We start from the raw sequence: 16,805 nt of genomic DNA, 5'->3' as shown, positions 1-16,805 counted from the left end.
CTCTTATTGCAACACATTTCTGAACCACAATACCTCCCACTATGTACTTAAGTGCCTTTCTCTGCCTTTCTCTGTGTGTGTGTGTGTGTGTGTGTGTGTGTGTGTGTGTGTGTGTGTGTGTGTGCGCACATACATGCGTGCGTTCGTGCACGTGAATATATATGCATGTGTGTGTGTGTGTGCATGCGTGCGTGCGTGTGTGTGTGTGTGTGCGTGTATGTGCATGCGTGCGTGCGTGCGTGCGTGCGTGCGTGCATGCCTGTGTGTCAGGTGCGAGAAGCTGGCGGAGACGATCTGGCAGAACAGGCAGCAGATTCGGAGGGCGGAGCACCTCAGGCAGCAGCTGCCCATCCCCGGCCCCATCGAGGAGCTGCTCAACGAACTCAACAGCACCATCACAGAGATCATCTCAGCGCTGGTCACCAGGTGTGTGCAGTGTGTTACATGCATGTCACATATATGTTACACGTATAGTGTGTGTGTGCGTGCGCGCGCGCCTGTGTGTGTGCGTGCGTGTGTGTGTGTAAACATAGTGAGCACTAGGGCACGACTACTGCATTTTAATAGTCGTCGACCACTCCAAAAAGTCATTGACTAGCCAGTGTTTCTCAAACTATGGCTAGCGACCCAATTTGGGTGTGAGCCCAGCTAAACCCCAGCAACTTGTCTGACATGTAGATACTGCAGGAACAACATAGACCAGAGTCTTTCTGTCTCTACTGTAAATACCTTAACGTCTGTTTATTTAACATGGCATCATGTAGAAAATCATTCAAACAAATCTATGTTCAATTAATTCATTAATTAATATTGTTATTCCTAAAACCACATGAACGATTAGTCGACTAGTCTGTGAAAGCCCTAGTCTAGTGGGCACGTCCTGGGCTGATGGCCCAGATTGACTCTTCTTTCTCCACTTGATGTCCCATTTACTACAGAGCTTTATGCCAGCCTCTCCCCTCAAACCCCAGCAGACCGCAGTACAGAGAGAAGAGATGGACAGAGGAGGAGAGAAGCAGATATGATATGAGTACAGAGGACCAGGTTCAAATGAAGGAGAAGATAAGAGAAACAAACAGCGTTTCAGGACCAAATGTAAAGAGAGAAGTAGATGCCTGTAGGCAAGGGACAGATGTTGAGAGCACCTAGAGAGATCTGGAGACAAAGAGCATGAAGTATGCAGGAGATTACGTGTGTTGTGGCCCTAAAGAGACATCTTCCAGGCTCTTTAGTCCTGCAGCATCTCCTCCAGGCTCTTTAGTCCTCCAGCATCTCTGAACAGGAAGTAATCTGAAGTTGTCCCAGTGCCCAGGGACCTGTAACGCGGCGAGAAGCTGTTACAGCAATGTCTGATTGGCCACAGACAGACGGAAAGTAACGCACTGCTATCACAGCGTGAGTGCAGCTTCTGTTTCCTCTTCCTGTCTCATGTGTCTCCTGCTCTCCAACCAAACCACATCCTCTTCAAATCCCCCTCGAGCCCCAGGAGGGTGCAGGCTGGGAAGGGGAGAGCGTGTAGCGTCTTCTCATCACCGCTTAGTGCAGCTTGACTCCGCGGAGGGCTGGCAGGAAGGCTCGTAACAATGGCCGTGTTCGTCTCCAAGAGCTCTCTGAGGTTAGACAGACAGACAGGCAGACAGACAGACACACATAAGGCCCAATTATACTCCATTTTCATCCGTAAATAAGGGCGTCCGTTTCAAACGGTGTAATCGTCACTGCCCACATACTTCCATGCGTCTTTCACGTTGGTATCATGTTAAGCAATACATCCACCAGTGGGCAGTAGAGAGTCAAATGTATGAGTGTGTATGTGGTTTTCCTCCGTTTCATGCGTATCCGTAAGCTTTCAGATGACGGACAGAAAACGGACGAAATGAACGCAGAGTACGGACAGAAGGCTCTGTCCATCTCCGTCTCCGTCTTTAACGTTGAGTATAATTGGGCCTATAGACAGACAGACATACAGACAGACACAGACAGACCATAGACAGTAAATATATGGACATACTGTAGCCTACCATTGGTTTTTGGACCCCCTTTTGGAAGCCTAGTGTGGCCTGGCTGTTGCCATCCTGGGGTTCCTATGCAGCTCACGCGGGACAGCACAAGATGAGGGGTTTCCCAGAGCCACAGCTGTGCCTGCTATTGGTCCGTGATCGGCAAGCTGTGTGATCACTGGACAGGCGACCTGTCAATCACCCCCAAAACATATAGTCTTCTTTATTGTCTATGTTACTCTAAACAGGTGAGTTATATGAAAATGTACAGTTGTTGTGAAAGGTGAAATTAGTTATATAGACCAAAACCATGTTTTGGACCAGGCTGTAAACATGCTTAATTCTGTTACAAAGTGGGGCAATTTTTACATCGAGGTGAACGGGGAATGACTCCCTTTTGGGTCCAGCCTCAAGCGGCCATTTGAGGAACTACAGCTTTCAGTATGACTTCTGCAGCGTCCTCTTCCAACAAAGGTCCCAGAATTTAAGCTGTCATTGTGGCATGAGCCTAATGCCACCAGGACACCCAACAGGGTTTGTTCTCTTGTTCACTCACTCTAAAGTAAAGTACCGGTATGTGCTATGATACTACTGTAACCTCTCTCTCCACAGCACCTTCATCATCGAGAAGCAGCCTCCACAGGTGTTGAAAACCCAGACCAAGTTTGCCGCCACAGTGCGCCTCCTAGTGGGCGGGAAGTTGAACGTGCACATGAACCCTCCGCAGGTGAAAGCCACCATTATCAGCGAACAGCAAGCCAAGGCCCTGCTCAAGAACGAGAACACAAGGAAGTGAGTTCGATGTTACATTCATGCCATGTCGGATTTAGCGTAAATGTCAAATGCATGAATCCACATGATGTCAGCAGTCCAAAATCTAAATTTTAATTCTCAGCTAGGTTTCCAGTAATACAATCAGCTCTACTAACAAAAATCAAATGTCTGCTGCAGTTTGTTCATAGTTGATCTTAAATTCAAAAATTATTTTGAATGTGCGTGTTTCAATGCGTTAACACTCATTGTAGCAGCGATGTATCATCCCGTTCTTTCTGTTCTTCTGATGTGACATGATCGCAGCATATGCATGCATGCATGTTCTTCTGTATCCCCTCTATAGCTTCCTTCATATTGGCTGGAATGAGCTCTCAATGCACCATTATTAAGATAAGGAGTCTTGATACTGCACAGGGATGATTAAGATAAGGATTCTTGATAGTGCAGTGGGATTATTAAAATAAGGAGTCTTGATACGGCACAGGGATTATTAACATAAGGAGTCTTGATAGTGCACTGGGATTATTAAAATAAGTAGTCTTGATAGTGCACAGGGATTATTAAGATAAGTAGTCTTGATAGTGCACAGGGATTATTAAAATAAGGAGGCTTGATAGTGCACTGGGATTATTAAAATAAGGAGTCTTGATAGTGCACTGGGATTATTAAAATAAGGAGTCTTGATAGTGCACTGGGATTATTAAGATAAGGAGTCTTGATAGTGCACTGGGATTATTAAAATAAGGAGTCTTGATAGTGCACTGGGATTATTAAAATAAGGAGTCTTGATAGTGCACTGGGATTATTAAAATAAGGAGTCTTGATACGGCACAGGGATTATTAAGATAAGTAGTCTTGATAGTGCACAGGGATTATTAAAATAAGGAGTCTTGATAGTGCACTGGGATTATTAAAATAAGGAGTCTTGATAGTGCACTGGGATTATTAAAATAAGGAGTCTTGATAGTGCACTGGGATTATTAAAATAAGGAGTCTTGATAGTGCACTGGGATTATTAAAATAAGGAGTCTTGATAGTGCACTGGGATTATTAAAATAAGGAGTCTTGATAGTGCACTGGGATTATTAAGATAAGGAGTCTTGATAGTGCACTGGGATTATTAAAATAAAGAGTCTTGATAGTGCCCTGGGATTAGTGGATCCCACGGTGAACTCTGGCCTACTGTGTCGCCGGAGCTTCAGCAGAAAGACATGGCTGGAACTTGAACAATGCCTCTGAGGAATCTATGGAGTGGACGGAGAATCCACATTTAGCCTGTTGCGCGGCCACGTCCCACATTCCTCCTGACCAATAGAAACCTGCCGGGATCGTTAGTCCCGCCGGTGCTGATGAAAATCTGTATGGGTCAAACTATGCAGAGAACAAGGGAGAACGTAATTCCATAGATTGTCACTATTCTCACTGTTGAAGCATGTGATGGCCGACAGCACCATGACTTGACTCGCTCCTCGATTGTCTCTCCTCCTCCAGTGACAGCAGCGGGGAAATCCTCAACAATAACTGTGTGATGGAGTACCACCAAACTACAGGAACTCTCAGCGCCCACTTCAGGAACATGGTGAGGGGGCGTGGGGGCGGGCGGGGCCGGGGGGTGGGGGCGGGATGCTTGTGTTCTGGATGAGCTCTTACAGTAGCCTATTCATAGCTTTCAAGGGGCGTTACGTGCTGCCGGGAACGCCCACCTGGCGGTCAAAAAACAAACTTGTTCATTCGCTGCCAGCCAAGTCGACTAGTTTCTCACGCAGTTTGTTCAGCCGTTTGTACACACGTCTTTGCAGCCAACATTTCCTCAAAGGTAAGCTCAAGTAACGTTACAATAATGATTAAAATACCCCGTTAACGTTACTTGAGCTTACCTTTGATGAAATGTTGGCTGCAAAGACGTGTGTACTTTGATGGTAGCCATTTGCCCTCCCCAGCGACTGAACCACGTCTAATCGCACAAATCCACAACCTCCTATTATTTTTCGTCACTACCTCCCCGAGTCGGGAGTGGGTAGTTTGCGCGCCTGCTGCCTTCCTTGGATGTGGTAGCCGAGTGGCTATCCACACACTAGAGATAGTGCTCGCAATCCTACTCAAATATTCCTGACTGGAAACTGGAGGAAAAAAGACCGCTTTTTGATGCAGCTGCGTCTGGTTCAGCGCCATTGTTGTTTTGAGTTTTGACCGCCAGAAGGGGCGTTCCTTGTACTTACGTAACGCCCCTTGAAAGCTATGAATAGAAAGAGTGTTCCGCATTGAATCTTACGTTTAAGCATATCTCTGGCCATTTTCGTCCTACACCCTGTTTTTACTACCATCTTGTTCCATTATGTCATTATCAGTTCTTACCAAAATATTGTTAGTTGCTTCAGTATAGAGCTTCTCACTTATGGGAAAACAAGTGATCTGATCTTGAGTAGTTTTCACCGCTGCTCCACTTGTTTCAGGATCTTTTAAGAAACAAGTCAAAGTATCTTTAAATAAGCTTGATCACTTCACTAGTAGCATAGTATTATCACTTGGCTTTAGAATTTTTCAAAATAAGTGGATTTGCATTGGAAGCAAAATATTAATCTCACCCTGTTTGTTTGTTTATATTTTAACCATATGTATTTTTAAGCCTCATTATCCATGCTAATTTATGAGTGAATCTGGAGGATCAGCCTGCATTTTCAGCAGTGCTGATCTCCACATCACATGTGTAGTTAAGACCAATCCCAAGAGCCCTCCATGGTTTACTTACATGTAAGCCGTGTAGTCTGAATCAAAGTGAATAATGCATGTGTGTATATATGATGAATGCATGGTCACCCTATAGGCAAACATGTATATCCAATTTCTCCTCCATCTTACACATCTTCTTTCCCATAGTCTTTGAAGAGGATCAAGCGGTCGGACAGGCGAGGGGCGGAGTCTGTCACAGAAGAGAAGTTCACCATCCTGTTCGAGTCCCAGTTTAGTGTTGGAGGCAATGAGCTTGTGTTTCAGGTTAAGGTAAGAGCATACCTGCTAAGCTTGTGTTTCAGGTTAAGGTAAGAGCATACCTGTGAAAAAGAGGGAGATTTTCTGCGGTATGGGTGAATGGCTTATCTTCAATGTACCACCCACTCTGCACCCATATAACCCTACACCACAAATGAATAGAATAAATGCAAGGATGTATGGTAAATTACTTATTCAGTGTTAAACTCATAACTCACAGTAAAATAAATACGGGTAATGATAAAATAAAATAAACATACAAAATGTACAAAAGATGTGAGCAAAAGTGCAAACATTGAGTGTCAGTGAATATGGAATATGGTAGAAGTTCCCCTCTGTGCTTCCACGGCTTGTTTGTGTTTGGCATCAATGTTTAGCATGTTTGCTAACGTCATTTCCCCCGACGTACTGGCTACATAGCTTGCAAAACGACATAGCCCGACATAACTTGCAAAACATGGCTTGCAAAACGCATGGTATTTGCTAATGTGGCTAGCGGTTAGAAACGGGAAAGTCTCGCACTGAAATTTGGCAGCACATCTCTTCTTCTTGGGACGTGTTTGACTGCAGTCCTCCACCGAGAGCTTGAACGAGTGCAGTGATGCAGTTACGCACCGTGCGTCACTCGTCACTGCCTCTGGGTTGCCAGGTACCACGACACATATCCTACAAATTGTGAGATTAGCGGGAGAAATTACCAATCGGGAGCACAGCGGGAGAAAGGGTTAAAAATCGGGAGACTCCCGTGTAAATCGGGAGTGTTGGCTGCTATGTACGAGTGAACAACATAGGCAAACTAGATGCAATGGCCTCCACATAGTACCATCCATGCTAACACCCTACAACAGTGGGAATCTATCCATTCCCAAGCCTAAATCACAGGGAACTGACCTTGAGCGTCCACTCCCACACACACACTGTGACGTACACAACAAGGCTGCATCGGCTCAGCCACTGTCGTCTTCCCAGAGTGTATGGTTGTTTTTATGCTGCTGGGAAACCTTATAAAAACACACTTCTCCCAGATAATACGTCCATAGAAATGTGACAGTTGCTTGTTGTACGTGCATTGTTACAGTCGTATTGCATTATTACAGCCTCATTGCATTGTCACAATGTTATTGCAGTGTTACAGCCTCACAGTGTTATTGCAGTGTTACAGCCTCACAGTGTTATTTCAGTGTTACAGCCTCACAGTGTTATTGCAGTGTTACAGCCTCACAGTGTTATTGCAGTGTTACAGCCTCACAGTGTTATTGCAGTGTTACAGCCTCACAGTGTTATTACAGTGTTACAGCCTCACAGTGTTATTACAGTGTTACAGCCTCACAGTGTTATTGCAGTGTTACAGCCTCACAGTGTTATTGCAGTGTTACAGCCTCACAGTGTTATTGCAGTGTTACAGCCTCACAGTGTTATTGCAGTGTTACAGCCTCACAGTGTTATTGCAGTGTTACAGCCCCACAGTGTTATTGCAGTGTTACAGCCTCACAGTGTTATTGCAGTGTTACAGCCCCACAGTGTTATTGCAGTGTTACAGCCTCACAGTGTTATTGCAGTGTTACAGCCTCACAGTGTTATTGCAGTGTTACAGCCTCACAGTGTTATTGCAGTGTTACAGCCTCACAGTGTTATTGCAGTGTTACAGCCTCACAGTGTTATTGCAGTGTTACAGCCTCACAGTGTTATTACAGTGTTACAGCCTCACAGTGTTATTGCAGTGTTACAGCCTCACAGTGTTATTGCAGTGTTACAGCCTCACAGTGTTATTGCAGTGTTACAGCCTCACAGTGTTATTGCAGTGTTACAGCCTCACAGTGTTATTGCAGTGTTACAGCCTCACAGTGTTATTGCTACAGTGTTACAGTTGTTTTGATGATGGACTCCCATCTTTCCTTCAACAGACGTTATCACTTCCTGTAGTGGTGATAGTTCACGGTAGCCAAGACAATAATGCCACGGCAACTGTGCTGTGGGACAACGCTTTTGCAGAGCCGGTGAGTGTGTGTGTGTGTGTGTGTGTGTGTGTGTGTGTGTGTGTGTGTGTGTGTGTGTGTGTGTGTGTGTGACACTATGTGGTTGAAAATGTCAATCTTTCGATCATTGTCCCCAAATGTGTCTGATGTATCATCACACTATCCCCCCCCCTCCCCAAAAGAACAGCCAAAGTGAAGCGTGTGAAGTGTCTGTATTTGTCTGTGTTTTTAAATGTTTCACAAGAAGGAACATCCATCACATAGATGTTTCACATCCATTGGCCTCCAAGAGGCCCTGAACGTGTTCCTCCCTTGTGGTGAATTGTGAAATATGATACAAAAACTGGGTTGCGGCCCGTCAATCGCTGTTGGACAGAATTCAGATGATGCTGTGACCCTCAAAGTCTACTACCGTTTGATTTCTTCAGTGGCTGATGCTTTTCAAAACACAAACCTTTGATTTGATCGAGATAACATGATTGCTCAATTGATATCCTGATTTTTCTGCTGATTTTGATATAATACATTAGTTAAAATTATGTGAATTATATGTCTGTTCTTTATTGAGCAGTAATAAAATAAAAAGTAATGTTGTCAAAATGTTACCTGAATTGAGTCTTCATACCTTAGCTGCACATTTTCAATGAAGTCTCACAATCCTTTCCCTCGATGCTGATATATGTGAGGAAGTGAAGGTACAGTCTGAAAAGATGTTACTGTGGGAATAGCTCTATCGACGATTTGCATCCTGCAGCCTTGCCACATGCAATAAAAACCTTGAGGTGAATCCTCCCTGCAGGGTCGGGTGCCCTTCCTGGTGCCTGACAAGGTGCAGTGGCCCCAGCTGTGCGAGGCTCTGAACATGAAGTACCAGGCGGAGGTGACGAGCAGCCGGGGCCTGTCTGACCACAACCTGGCCTTCCTCGCCCAGAAGGCCTTCAGCAGCTCCTCCACCAGCCCAGAGGACTACCGCACCATGACCATGACCTGGTCACAGTTCAACAGGGTCAGAACCTCTCTCTTTCTCTCTCTCTCTCTCTCTCTCTCACTCTCTCATTTTTAGCTGGTCTGCAATTGCGAATTATTGAGCTTTACTTGAGAGTGCATATGACAACTGAAATGACACTGTCATAACCATGACATGACACCTCTCATGAACATGAAGGAGGCTTTCTGAGTGTTTATGACTGTTGTCACCAAGTGTCATTCGGTAAATTATGTCATTGTTAATGCAATGTTGACATTGTTTGAGATGTATTCATTATGACAACTTGACATTAACCAAGGCAACATCATCGGTCAATGTCTTTGTGAGGACAACTTGGCATTAACGAAGACAGTGTAATTACACTGAATGTCATCTTAATGAAAAGTTTAAATTCTACCACTGTAGTTGAGGTCAAGGAAAATAATAATCACACCGTTATAAACTCATTTGAAAGTGTAATTGCACTTAATTACATCTTAATGCCTGCTATGTCATCTTGTCGACATTGGTGTGCGGAGTCAGCAGGTCATATTAAAACGGGCTAAGCCGTGGCATGCATAACTACTGCAGGCTTATATATTGATATGCACGTTATCATGCAACGCCATCTGCCGACTTCTAGCGACTTTCTGAGCAGCCAGTAACTACTTTCCATGGCAAAGTGTTGGCTACACTGCGGGCCAGCTATATACTAGGTTTTACCTAGTCTTGTTTCTCTCCACTCACACACACCAGCTTTACTTAGAGCAAAACCAATCATCTGTCATCACCAGTTTTATTGTGTGGATGTCTATCATTCAGCACTTAGACAGGGTTAGCTGCCTTTTACATTCTTAATTGGCCTGCGGGAGGCTCGTTTCTAAAGCACTTTGGCTGCATGCATGTTCTTCATGGAGTGAGTCATTTAGCGGTTGCTCTTATATAGAAACATCTCTTGCTCCATTTGCAGCGTCCCTGCAGACCTCTTCTCCAGTTGACCAGGGGCAAGAACGCCTCATTGGTAGCCAGGTCTTCATCTTAATGGCTCTGTTTGTCCAGACAGTGAAAGGCTTGTTTAAAGGCTGACGTCCTCATTGGCCGGCTTAAAGCAGCGGGCGATGGCAGCAAACGCACTCCCATTGACCGCACAGCATCTAGTCTCATTAGATTACAGGAACATCACATTTCAGACGATTCACAGACGCACACACACACACTTCCACCCTCCCTCTCCCTCTCTCTCTCGCACAAAGACACACATGGTATAGTACACATACAGATGTGCATGGTACAGATGTTAGCGTTGCTGGCTGCATACTGATTGAGCTTGGGTGGTTGAACGACATGTTGTTTGTCATCCAGGGACTCGCATAACCTTTGAAAGATCTACATTTCTGTCCCATTGCCATTTGACTCTGTGAAGATAATGTAGTGTTGCTTTGTAAAACACTTTTCCAAACCCCTGTCCCCTACAGGAAAGCCTGCCAGGGAGGAACTTCACGTTTTGGCAGTGGTTTGATGGTGTGATGGAGCTCACAAAAAAGCATCTCAAACCACACTGGAATGACGGGTAAGGAAACTGCTGTTTCAGGCCCAGGCTGCCGTCAGTTGCGGTCTTCAGTTGAAAAAAAAAGAAAAGTGGTAGAGCAGGGAGAAAAAAACACACCTCTTTTTCAATTGGTAGCTGAGCTGCATGTTCTGTGCAAGTTCATGTTTTTCCATCCATTTCCCCCCCTTCCAATCTCGATAACTCAGGCAGTGGCTCACACTTACATGATTTTCCATGGCAACCTGGGAAAGACAGCCATGCTCTTAGTAATGACTGGGGTGCGTTCACTCCGACCTATTAAAGTTTTTCGCTGGCATCGAGTTTACATACAAAGTCAATGCAAACGAGTGATTGAGCGTATATTCGAAAAATCGCTGGGCGTCCGAGCGACAGAGCGATAGGGCGAAAATTCGCTCGTCGCCCGAGATAAAATATCCCAACTCGAGCGAAATTTTGCTGGCATCAGTTGCTCGCTGTTCAACGCTGATTGGCTGCCGTGTGCGAGTGAGTCAAGGATCACACTGGCTTGGAACAAACCGCTGGTTTATTGTGTGGCAACAAACCGCATTGACAGCTGATTGACAGGCTGACAGCTGACACGAAGTGAAGTCTGTACTACCGGTATAGAGCTCGCGTTAGGAGCACGCTGATAGCTTGTAAACAACTACGGTGGCTCGTAGTGGACAAACATCATGACATTGCGTAACGTTATAGCCCCCAGATGTCCGTCAATTCTTGCGCCTGTTGATGAGCGATTTAAACACAGCGACAGAGCGATTCCAAAGGGTTGAATCGAGCGACAGAGAGAAAAATAAATATCTCTGTGTGAACACAGCTTTAGAGTGAAAGAATTCAGAGGTGAGAAGGAACACACATGACAATCTAATGTCTTTCTCTGTCTGTCTGTCACTCCCTCTCTCTCTCTCTCTCTCTCTCTCTCTCTCTCTCTCTACCTCTACCTTTCTCTCTCTCGTCTCAGGGCGATCTTGGGCTTTGTGAACAAGCAGCAGGCTCAGGACATGCTGCTGTCCAAACCCAACGGTACCTTCCTGCTGCGCTTCAGTGACTCTGAGATCGGAGGGATCACCATCGCCTGGGTGGCCGAGAACCCCAACAAAGCAGGTACAACGCAGATATGCAAATAACCCAACAGCACTGATGTCCAATGTTATTCACATCCTTTTGCTCAAATAAGTCAAAGTAATGGTAATATTTCTGTCAGGATAAATGTAAATGTGTCTGCTACTTTAACCTATTTTGTGTAAAGATGATGACTAATTATGATGGAAATCAATCAGGGGATGACGGTGGGAGAATTTGTTGAATTTTTAACCTACTTAGAGGTGGTGATGACAACAGTTACGACTCCCCCCCCATATGTCACTACATACTTAGTGACTAGCCAATCACATTGCTTGACAAATTATGATGTGTCCACGACTAGTCTGGAGCATTTCCACCACTTCTGGACCTGGGGGCGTAAACCAATGCGCAATGTCAGGAACTGGAACCCGTTTACTGGATACATATGTGCCAAAAGAAATCTTCTGTGTAGCTAACGTTAGCTAGCTAGAGCCTGATAACGAGGTGACTAACGTTAAAAAGTTACATAGTACATCAAATAAAACGTTGATGCAATATGGCATCGCCGCCTGTTTGTGGCCTACATAACTCGAATCGGCGTTTCAATGGGGGAACGACAAAAATGTGGCGCGTATCTGGTTTACATGTTCTGGTTCCGGTTCCGGTGTCTACGCCGGAAACCACGCCGAGAGGTGTCATTCAAGTGTATTGGGAACCAGGCTCTTCTCCTCGGGAAGAGCCTGGTGACATGACCCGAGGTTAGTCCACAATCTCAGGTTCAGTTCAATTCAGTTCAGCGACGCGAAAGGAGAGTGTCAAGAGAGACATTTTCTGTTAAGAATACATAATTTCTGTCAAGTGACACTTAACCAAAAATGTCAAGCGCCCTACCATAAATCAGCCCTTATATGCTTACACACGCACGCACGCACGCACAAAAACACACATACACGACACACACACAAACAAACAGCTTAACGGTGAACAAACATCTGTTATCTCATTGTAACACTGATACAATGGTATGTGTTGTGTTTATCCAGGGGAGAGGATGGTCTGGAACCTCATGCCATACACAACCAAAGACTTCTCCATTCGCTCTCTGGCCGACCGCATCAGTGATCTCAATCACCTCCTGTTCCTCTACCCAGACAGACCCAAGGACGAGGTCTTCTCCAAATATTACACCCCTCCGCACTGTACGCAAAGCCTGTTTCTCTCTTTCAATACCATGTACTGTTGTTACATTAGCTTCTCTCATGGATTTAATGACAACTTCCTTCACATGTCTCTCTCTCCCTCTGCCTGTGTCTCTCTCCCTCTGCCTGTCTCTCTTGTAGCCAAAGCGGTGGGGGACGGCTACGTCAAGCCACAAATCAAGCAGGTGGTGCCAGAGTAAGTACCTAGCTTCCCCTGGCTTCCTCCCATCCTCTTCTTCCTCCCTCCCTCTCTGTCTCTCCTTTCACTCTTATCTGCCCACCATTTTTCCGCTGTGGCAACATGTAGAGCTCATCGCCGACCATTGGATCTTGAATTCAAATGAGCCTATTAGTTAGCCGTTATAGTTGGAGGAGGCCAATTAGCGTTGACGTGGTTTCCTGAGCGAGCGCGTCCTCGTCTCATCATTAGAGTTAAGGCTTGTTAGTCAGCTCGCCCCGCTCCCTGCCCGTCTCCGCGCCGGCTTCGCCCGCGGGCGCCGCCGGCTTGGAGAGCGCCGTAATGAAGCCGCGAGGACGGGAAGACACGATGATACTCACTGAGTGTTGCTTAGGCAACTGCTGATGGTAGGCTGAGAGGCTCTTATCTTACGTGTGTGTCTGTGTGTGTGTGTGTGTGTGTGTGTGTGTGGGTGTGCGTGTGTGTGTGTGTGTGTGTGTGTGTGTGTGTGTGTGTGTGTTTGTGTGTGTGTGTGTGTGTGTGTGTGTGTGTGTTTGTGTGTGTGTGTGCGTGCGTGTCTTCTCATCTTCTACAGGTTCACTACAGCCAATCCTGATCCAGCAAGTGGAAACCCCACATACATGGATCATCACGGCGCCTCCCCCGCACCTGTCAATCACCCTCACACCTATGGCATATTCCCACCTATGTGAGTCAACAAGCCATCTGTGGGTGTGTGTCTATGTGTGTGGGTGTGTGGGTGTGTCTTGTTGCTCATGCTGGGTTTCTTGTCGGGGTGTGCCACATCGTATCAAATTTCGATACATCTTTACAATTCATATTCATATCGTCAAAAATGCATATGGTGATATGGTGATAATGGCAATATTCCGACGTGTTGATGTAATGACGTCACACCGTTACGCTGTGTAATGGTGTGACGTACGCACAGCAACAACAAGCATGGCTCCACGGTGGAGGAGTTCATTCAAAAAAGGGGAGGAACTTCAGAACTGTTGAAGTCACAACAAACCATGGTAATATTTGAAGGCATATTTGAATATTTCAAGACAAATTGAACGTTTATGCCGACATATAAAACTGTGCAATTGTATGTTCTTGTATTGTATGTTCTCGAAAATTAATAATAAAATATTTGTCAGTATTTTTTGTCATAGAATATTGTTATCGCAGAAGTACCCTGAAATATTGTGATATTATTTTAGGTCCATGTCGCCCACCCTTAGTTTCTTGGTGCCAAACGGCTGGCTTGTCTGAGTGTGGGCGTGTCCTCTCCTCTCTGTGTGACAGGAGTGACTCCATGCTGGACGCGGACGGGGACTTCGACCTGGACGACACCATGGATGTGGCGCGGCACGTGGAGGAGCTGCTGCGGCGGCCTGTGGACAGCCAGTGGGGCGGCCAGCAGTCCTGACCCTTGACCCCTTTTAACCCCTGACCACACCAAATGAACCCCCCCTGCCACCCCCACCCTCACCCCCACTGACATTTCTTATGGTTCAATTCCATTCATTTCTCATGATTTTGTTTCCTCAGATAGCTATAATGTGAAATGTTAATAATGGTTGTGATTTTTTTTCCCCCAGCATGAAAGCATGCATGTCAGTGACTCTTCTCTTAGTTTTATTTGTGTCCATAAGTGTTTGTAAAGCAGACTAGTCATAATGCAAAAACTATCATGTTACAGTATTGTGGAAAAAGAAAGAAAAAAGATGCTCATTCACATTGTGCATGCATTTTCAATTGATTTTCAACAGAGATTTTAAAAGAAATGCTACTGTATGAAGTCATTTTAACAGTTGTACTGTTTTTATTTTTGTTATATTTTCTTCTTTGTAAATGGTTTATCAATTGTTATTGACATTGAACCTGCCTTTGACACACACAAAAAGAGAAAAAAGGCTTTAACGAAGAGTTTTTGCTGTTGCTCTTGACAATATGAGTCGTTGCTCTGTGGAGTTTCAGTCGGCTGTTCAAGTCCATATACACTAACCTCGAAATGCAGAGTGGCTCTCCTCTTCTGTTCTTTGTGCAACTGAAAGCACACACATACACATACAGTAAGTATACAACGCATTTGTTCTGATTGGTTCACCAGCTGAAATCGGAGGGAGGCGGGGCTTATCCACCTCCCTCACTCAGTCTCTCCCAGGGCTATTTGTCTTCTGTTTGTACACAGAAATGCAAATCTAAGCATTTCTCCTGCCTGCGTGTCCTCTCAGGTCTCTGGGCCTCCCCATCCCCTCTGTTCCCCTCCCCATCCCCTCTGTTCCCCTCATCAACGCTACCTCGCATTTCTGCTCTGGTTCTTTGGTCTTACTGTTGTTGCTATTGTGGCTTCAAGCCCCGCCTTCATACCAGTAGGTACGCTCATTGGGTGCCTTCTCCTCATTTGTAGTCATATCATGTTTGAGAAGATCCCTTGTTGCCCCCCTGGCCTGACTTGTTTTTTGTTTTGTTTTGGTTGTTGTTTCTGTCGGCTTTGCTTGCGGAAATTCTGGAAATTTTGACTCAGAATTCTTGCATTATTCAAAAAATCTAAGGTTAATCTCAGAGCTGGAATACATTTTTCTATAATACAGTCATTCTTTTCTGTAGTGTTTCAGCTTATGTGCCTAAACAGTGGACTCAGCTCTTTCTACCTGCCTGTCCATTCATCCACTAAGTCCTGTCCTTGTGTCTTGGCACTGCTACTAACCCTGCATGTGCATGCCTTTCATGACATGAGCACAGCAGCAGGTGGCACCGCGGGGCGCAGGGAGGTGCCGGCTTCAGATGCCTGGGCTGACTCATATAGAACCTTATATAGAACTCAAAGAGCAGCTTTGGTGCCGTGTCCCTCCATACGGCTTTGTCTCGCTTTCGTTTCAGTCAAGATGTTGCTTTCATTCTGTGTCATCATGTCATTCTGTGTGTGTTGTGGGTGGTAAACAACCTCCGACACAAACACACACACACACACCCTTCCCCTCTGACACAAACACAGAATTGAAAGCATGTTGTTGTTGACAACACCCTCGCACCACCTCAGGAACGAATCCCTTCATGTGGTTGATGTATCATAAACAAAAGGCAAATAGAAAGTGATCTATGTATACAGAATATATGCATTTATTTTCTCTACCATAATTCTATTTTATTAGTGTTTGTTTGTGGCACTCTCCCCATTGAATGTAACTCCTTGCATGACCCTGATGTGGGTTAACCAACGGCTGGCTCCTCAGTCTGAGCAGAAGTTTCAAGTCCAGTGTCGCCAGAAGCACCAGGAGAAAACAGCAACAGAGCAACTGAGAATTCGATGATCATTTCTCATGTGTTTTTGTGTTCGTCCAACAGAGATTGCAGTATGTAAAGTAATTCCCTCCTGTTTTCTTTTAGTTTCTTCCTTCAGTCCACCTTTTTTTGTATTTCTTGTTTTCTCCGATGTTTTTGAAATCTGAAGCTACACGGGCAGTCTTGTGATATATCCTTTATCAACATTATTCTCATCATTTTTGAACCTTTGTTTCACTGTAGACTGTGTACTTTTGATGCTGTAGATGGCGCTGTGTGCTGTTCAATGTATGTTCCGTGTTTGGGTTTAGCCCTTGGAGGTTTTCCAAGACAAACAGCTGTTGAGTGGAAAAGAAGAAAATAAAGTTTTATAAATAATTTGAACTCATAATGTAGAAGGATAGAAGCTTTTGATGTCTATATATATATATATATATATATATATATATATATATATATATACATACATACACATACATACATACTGTATATACATACATACACACACACACACACACACACACACACACACACACACACACACACACACACATACATACATACATACATACATACATACATTCACCACCATCAATTTAGTCCCAGAGAATGTCGCTAATGATATTCTATCATGCTGTATGTATTGCAAGTGAACCCTGGCACTGAAACACTGATTACCCAGTATTTTGCCACAGCTGTCAGAGAGCTACATTGCCGCATTGTTTCCCATTCTGTATGAAATGACTTTCACCACACGGACAAGGATGCATTGAATCGTTCTCATTCTACGGCTACAC

General features: G+C 44.9%; 1 protein-coding gene across 3 annotated transcripts in view; it reads left to right on the top strand.

The window, feature by feature from the left end:
* Nucleotides 1-16,351, top strand: part of stat5a (signal transducer and activator of transcription 5a) — an 83,718-nt gene extending 67,367 nt beyond the window's left edge. For all 3 annotated transcript variants that reach the window (XM_083648610.1, XM_083648608.1, XM_083648609.1), the window contains 12 exons: nucleotides 271-426; nucleotides 2,613-2,792; nucleotides 4,266-4,353; nucleotides 5,652-5,774; nucleotides 7,667-7,759; nucleotides 8,538-8,744; nucleotides 10,181-10,275; nucleotides 11,234-11,376; nucleotides 12,381-12,536; nucleotides 12,678-12,732; nucleotides 13,310-13,423; nucleotides 14,026-16,351. In XM_083648610.1, coding sequence (XP_083504736.1) covers nucleotides 271-426; nucleotides 2,613-2,792; nucleotides 4,266-4,353; nucleotides 5,652-5,774; nucleotides 7,667-7,759; nucleotides 8,538-8,744; nucleotides 10,181-10,275; nucleotides 11,234-11,376; nucleotides 12,381-12,536; nucleotides 12,678-12,732; nucleotides 13,310-13,423; nucleotides 14,026-14,149 — 1,534 coding nt within the window. In that variant the 3' untranslated portion in view covers nucleotides 14,150-16,351. The remainder of the gene's footprint in view (nucleotides 1-270; nucleotides 427-2,612; nucleotides 2,793-4,265; nucleotides 4,354-5,651; nucleotides 5,775-7,666; nucleotides 7,760-8,537; nucleotides 8,745-10,180; nucleotides 10,276-11,233; nucleotides 11,377-12,380; nucleotides 12,537-12,677; nucleotides 12,733-13,309; nucleotides 13,424-14,025) is intronic.
* The last annotated feature ends 454 nt before the right edge of the window (nucleotides 16,352-16,805 follow it).

The sequence above is a fragment of the Poromitra crassiceps genome (assembly GCF_964638095.1).
Source record: "Poromitra crassiceps genome assembly, chromosome: 13".
NCBI lineage: Eukaryota > Metazoa > Chordata > Actinopteri > Beryciformes > Melamphaidae > Poromitra > Poromitra crassiceps.
The sequence above is the reverse complement of the archived record's forward strand: the minus strand, read 5'-3'. Positions and strand labels throughout refer to the sequence as shown.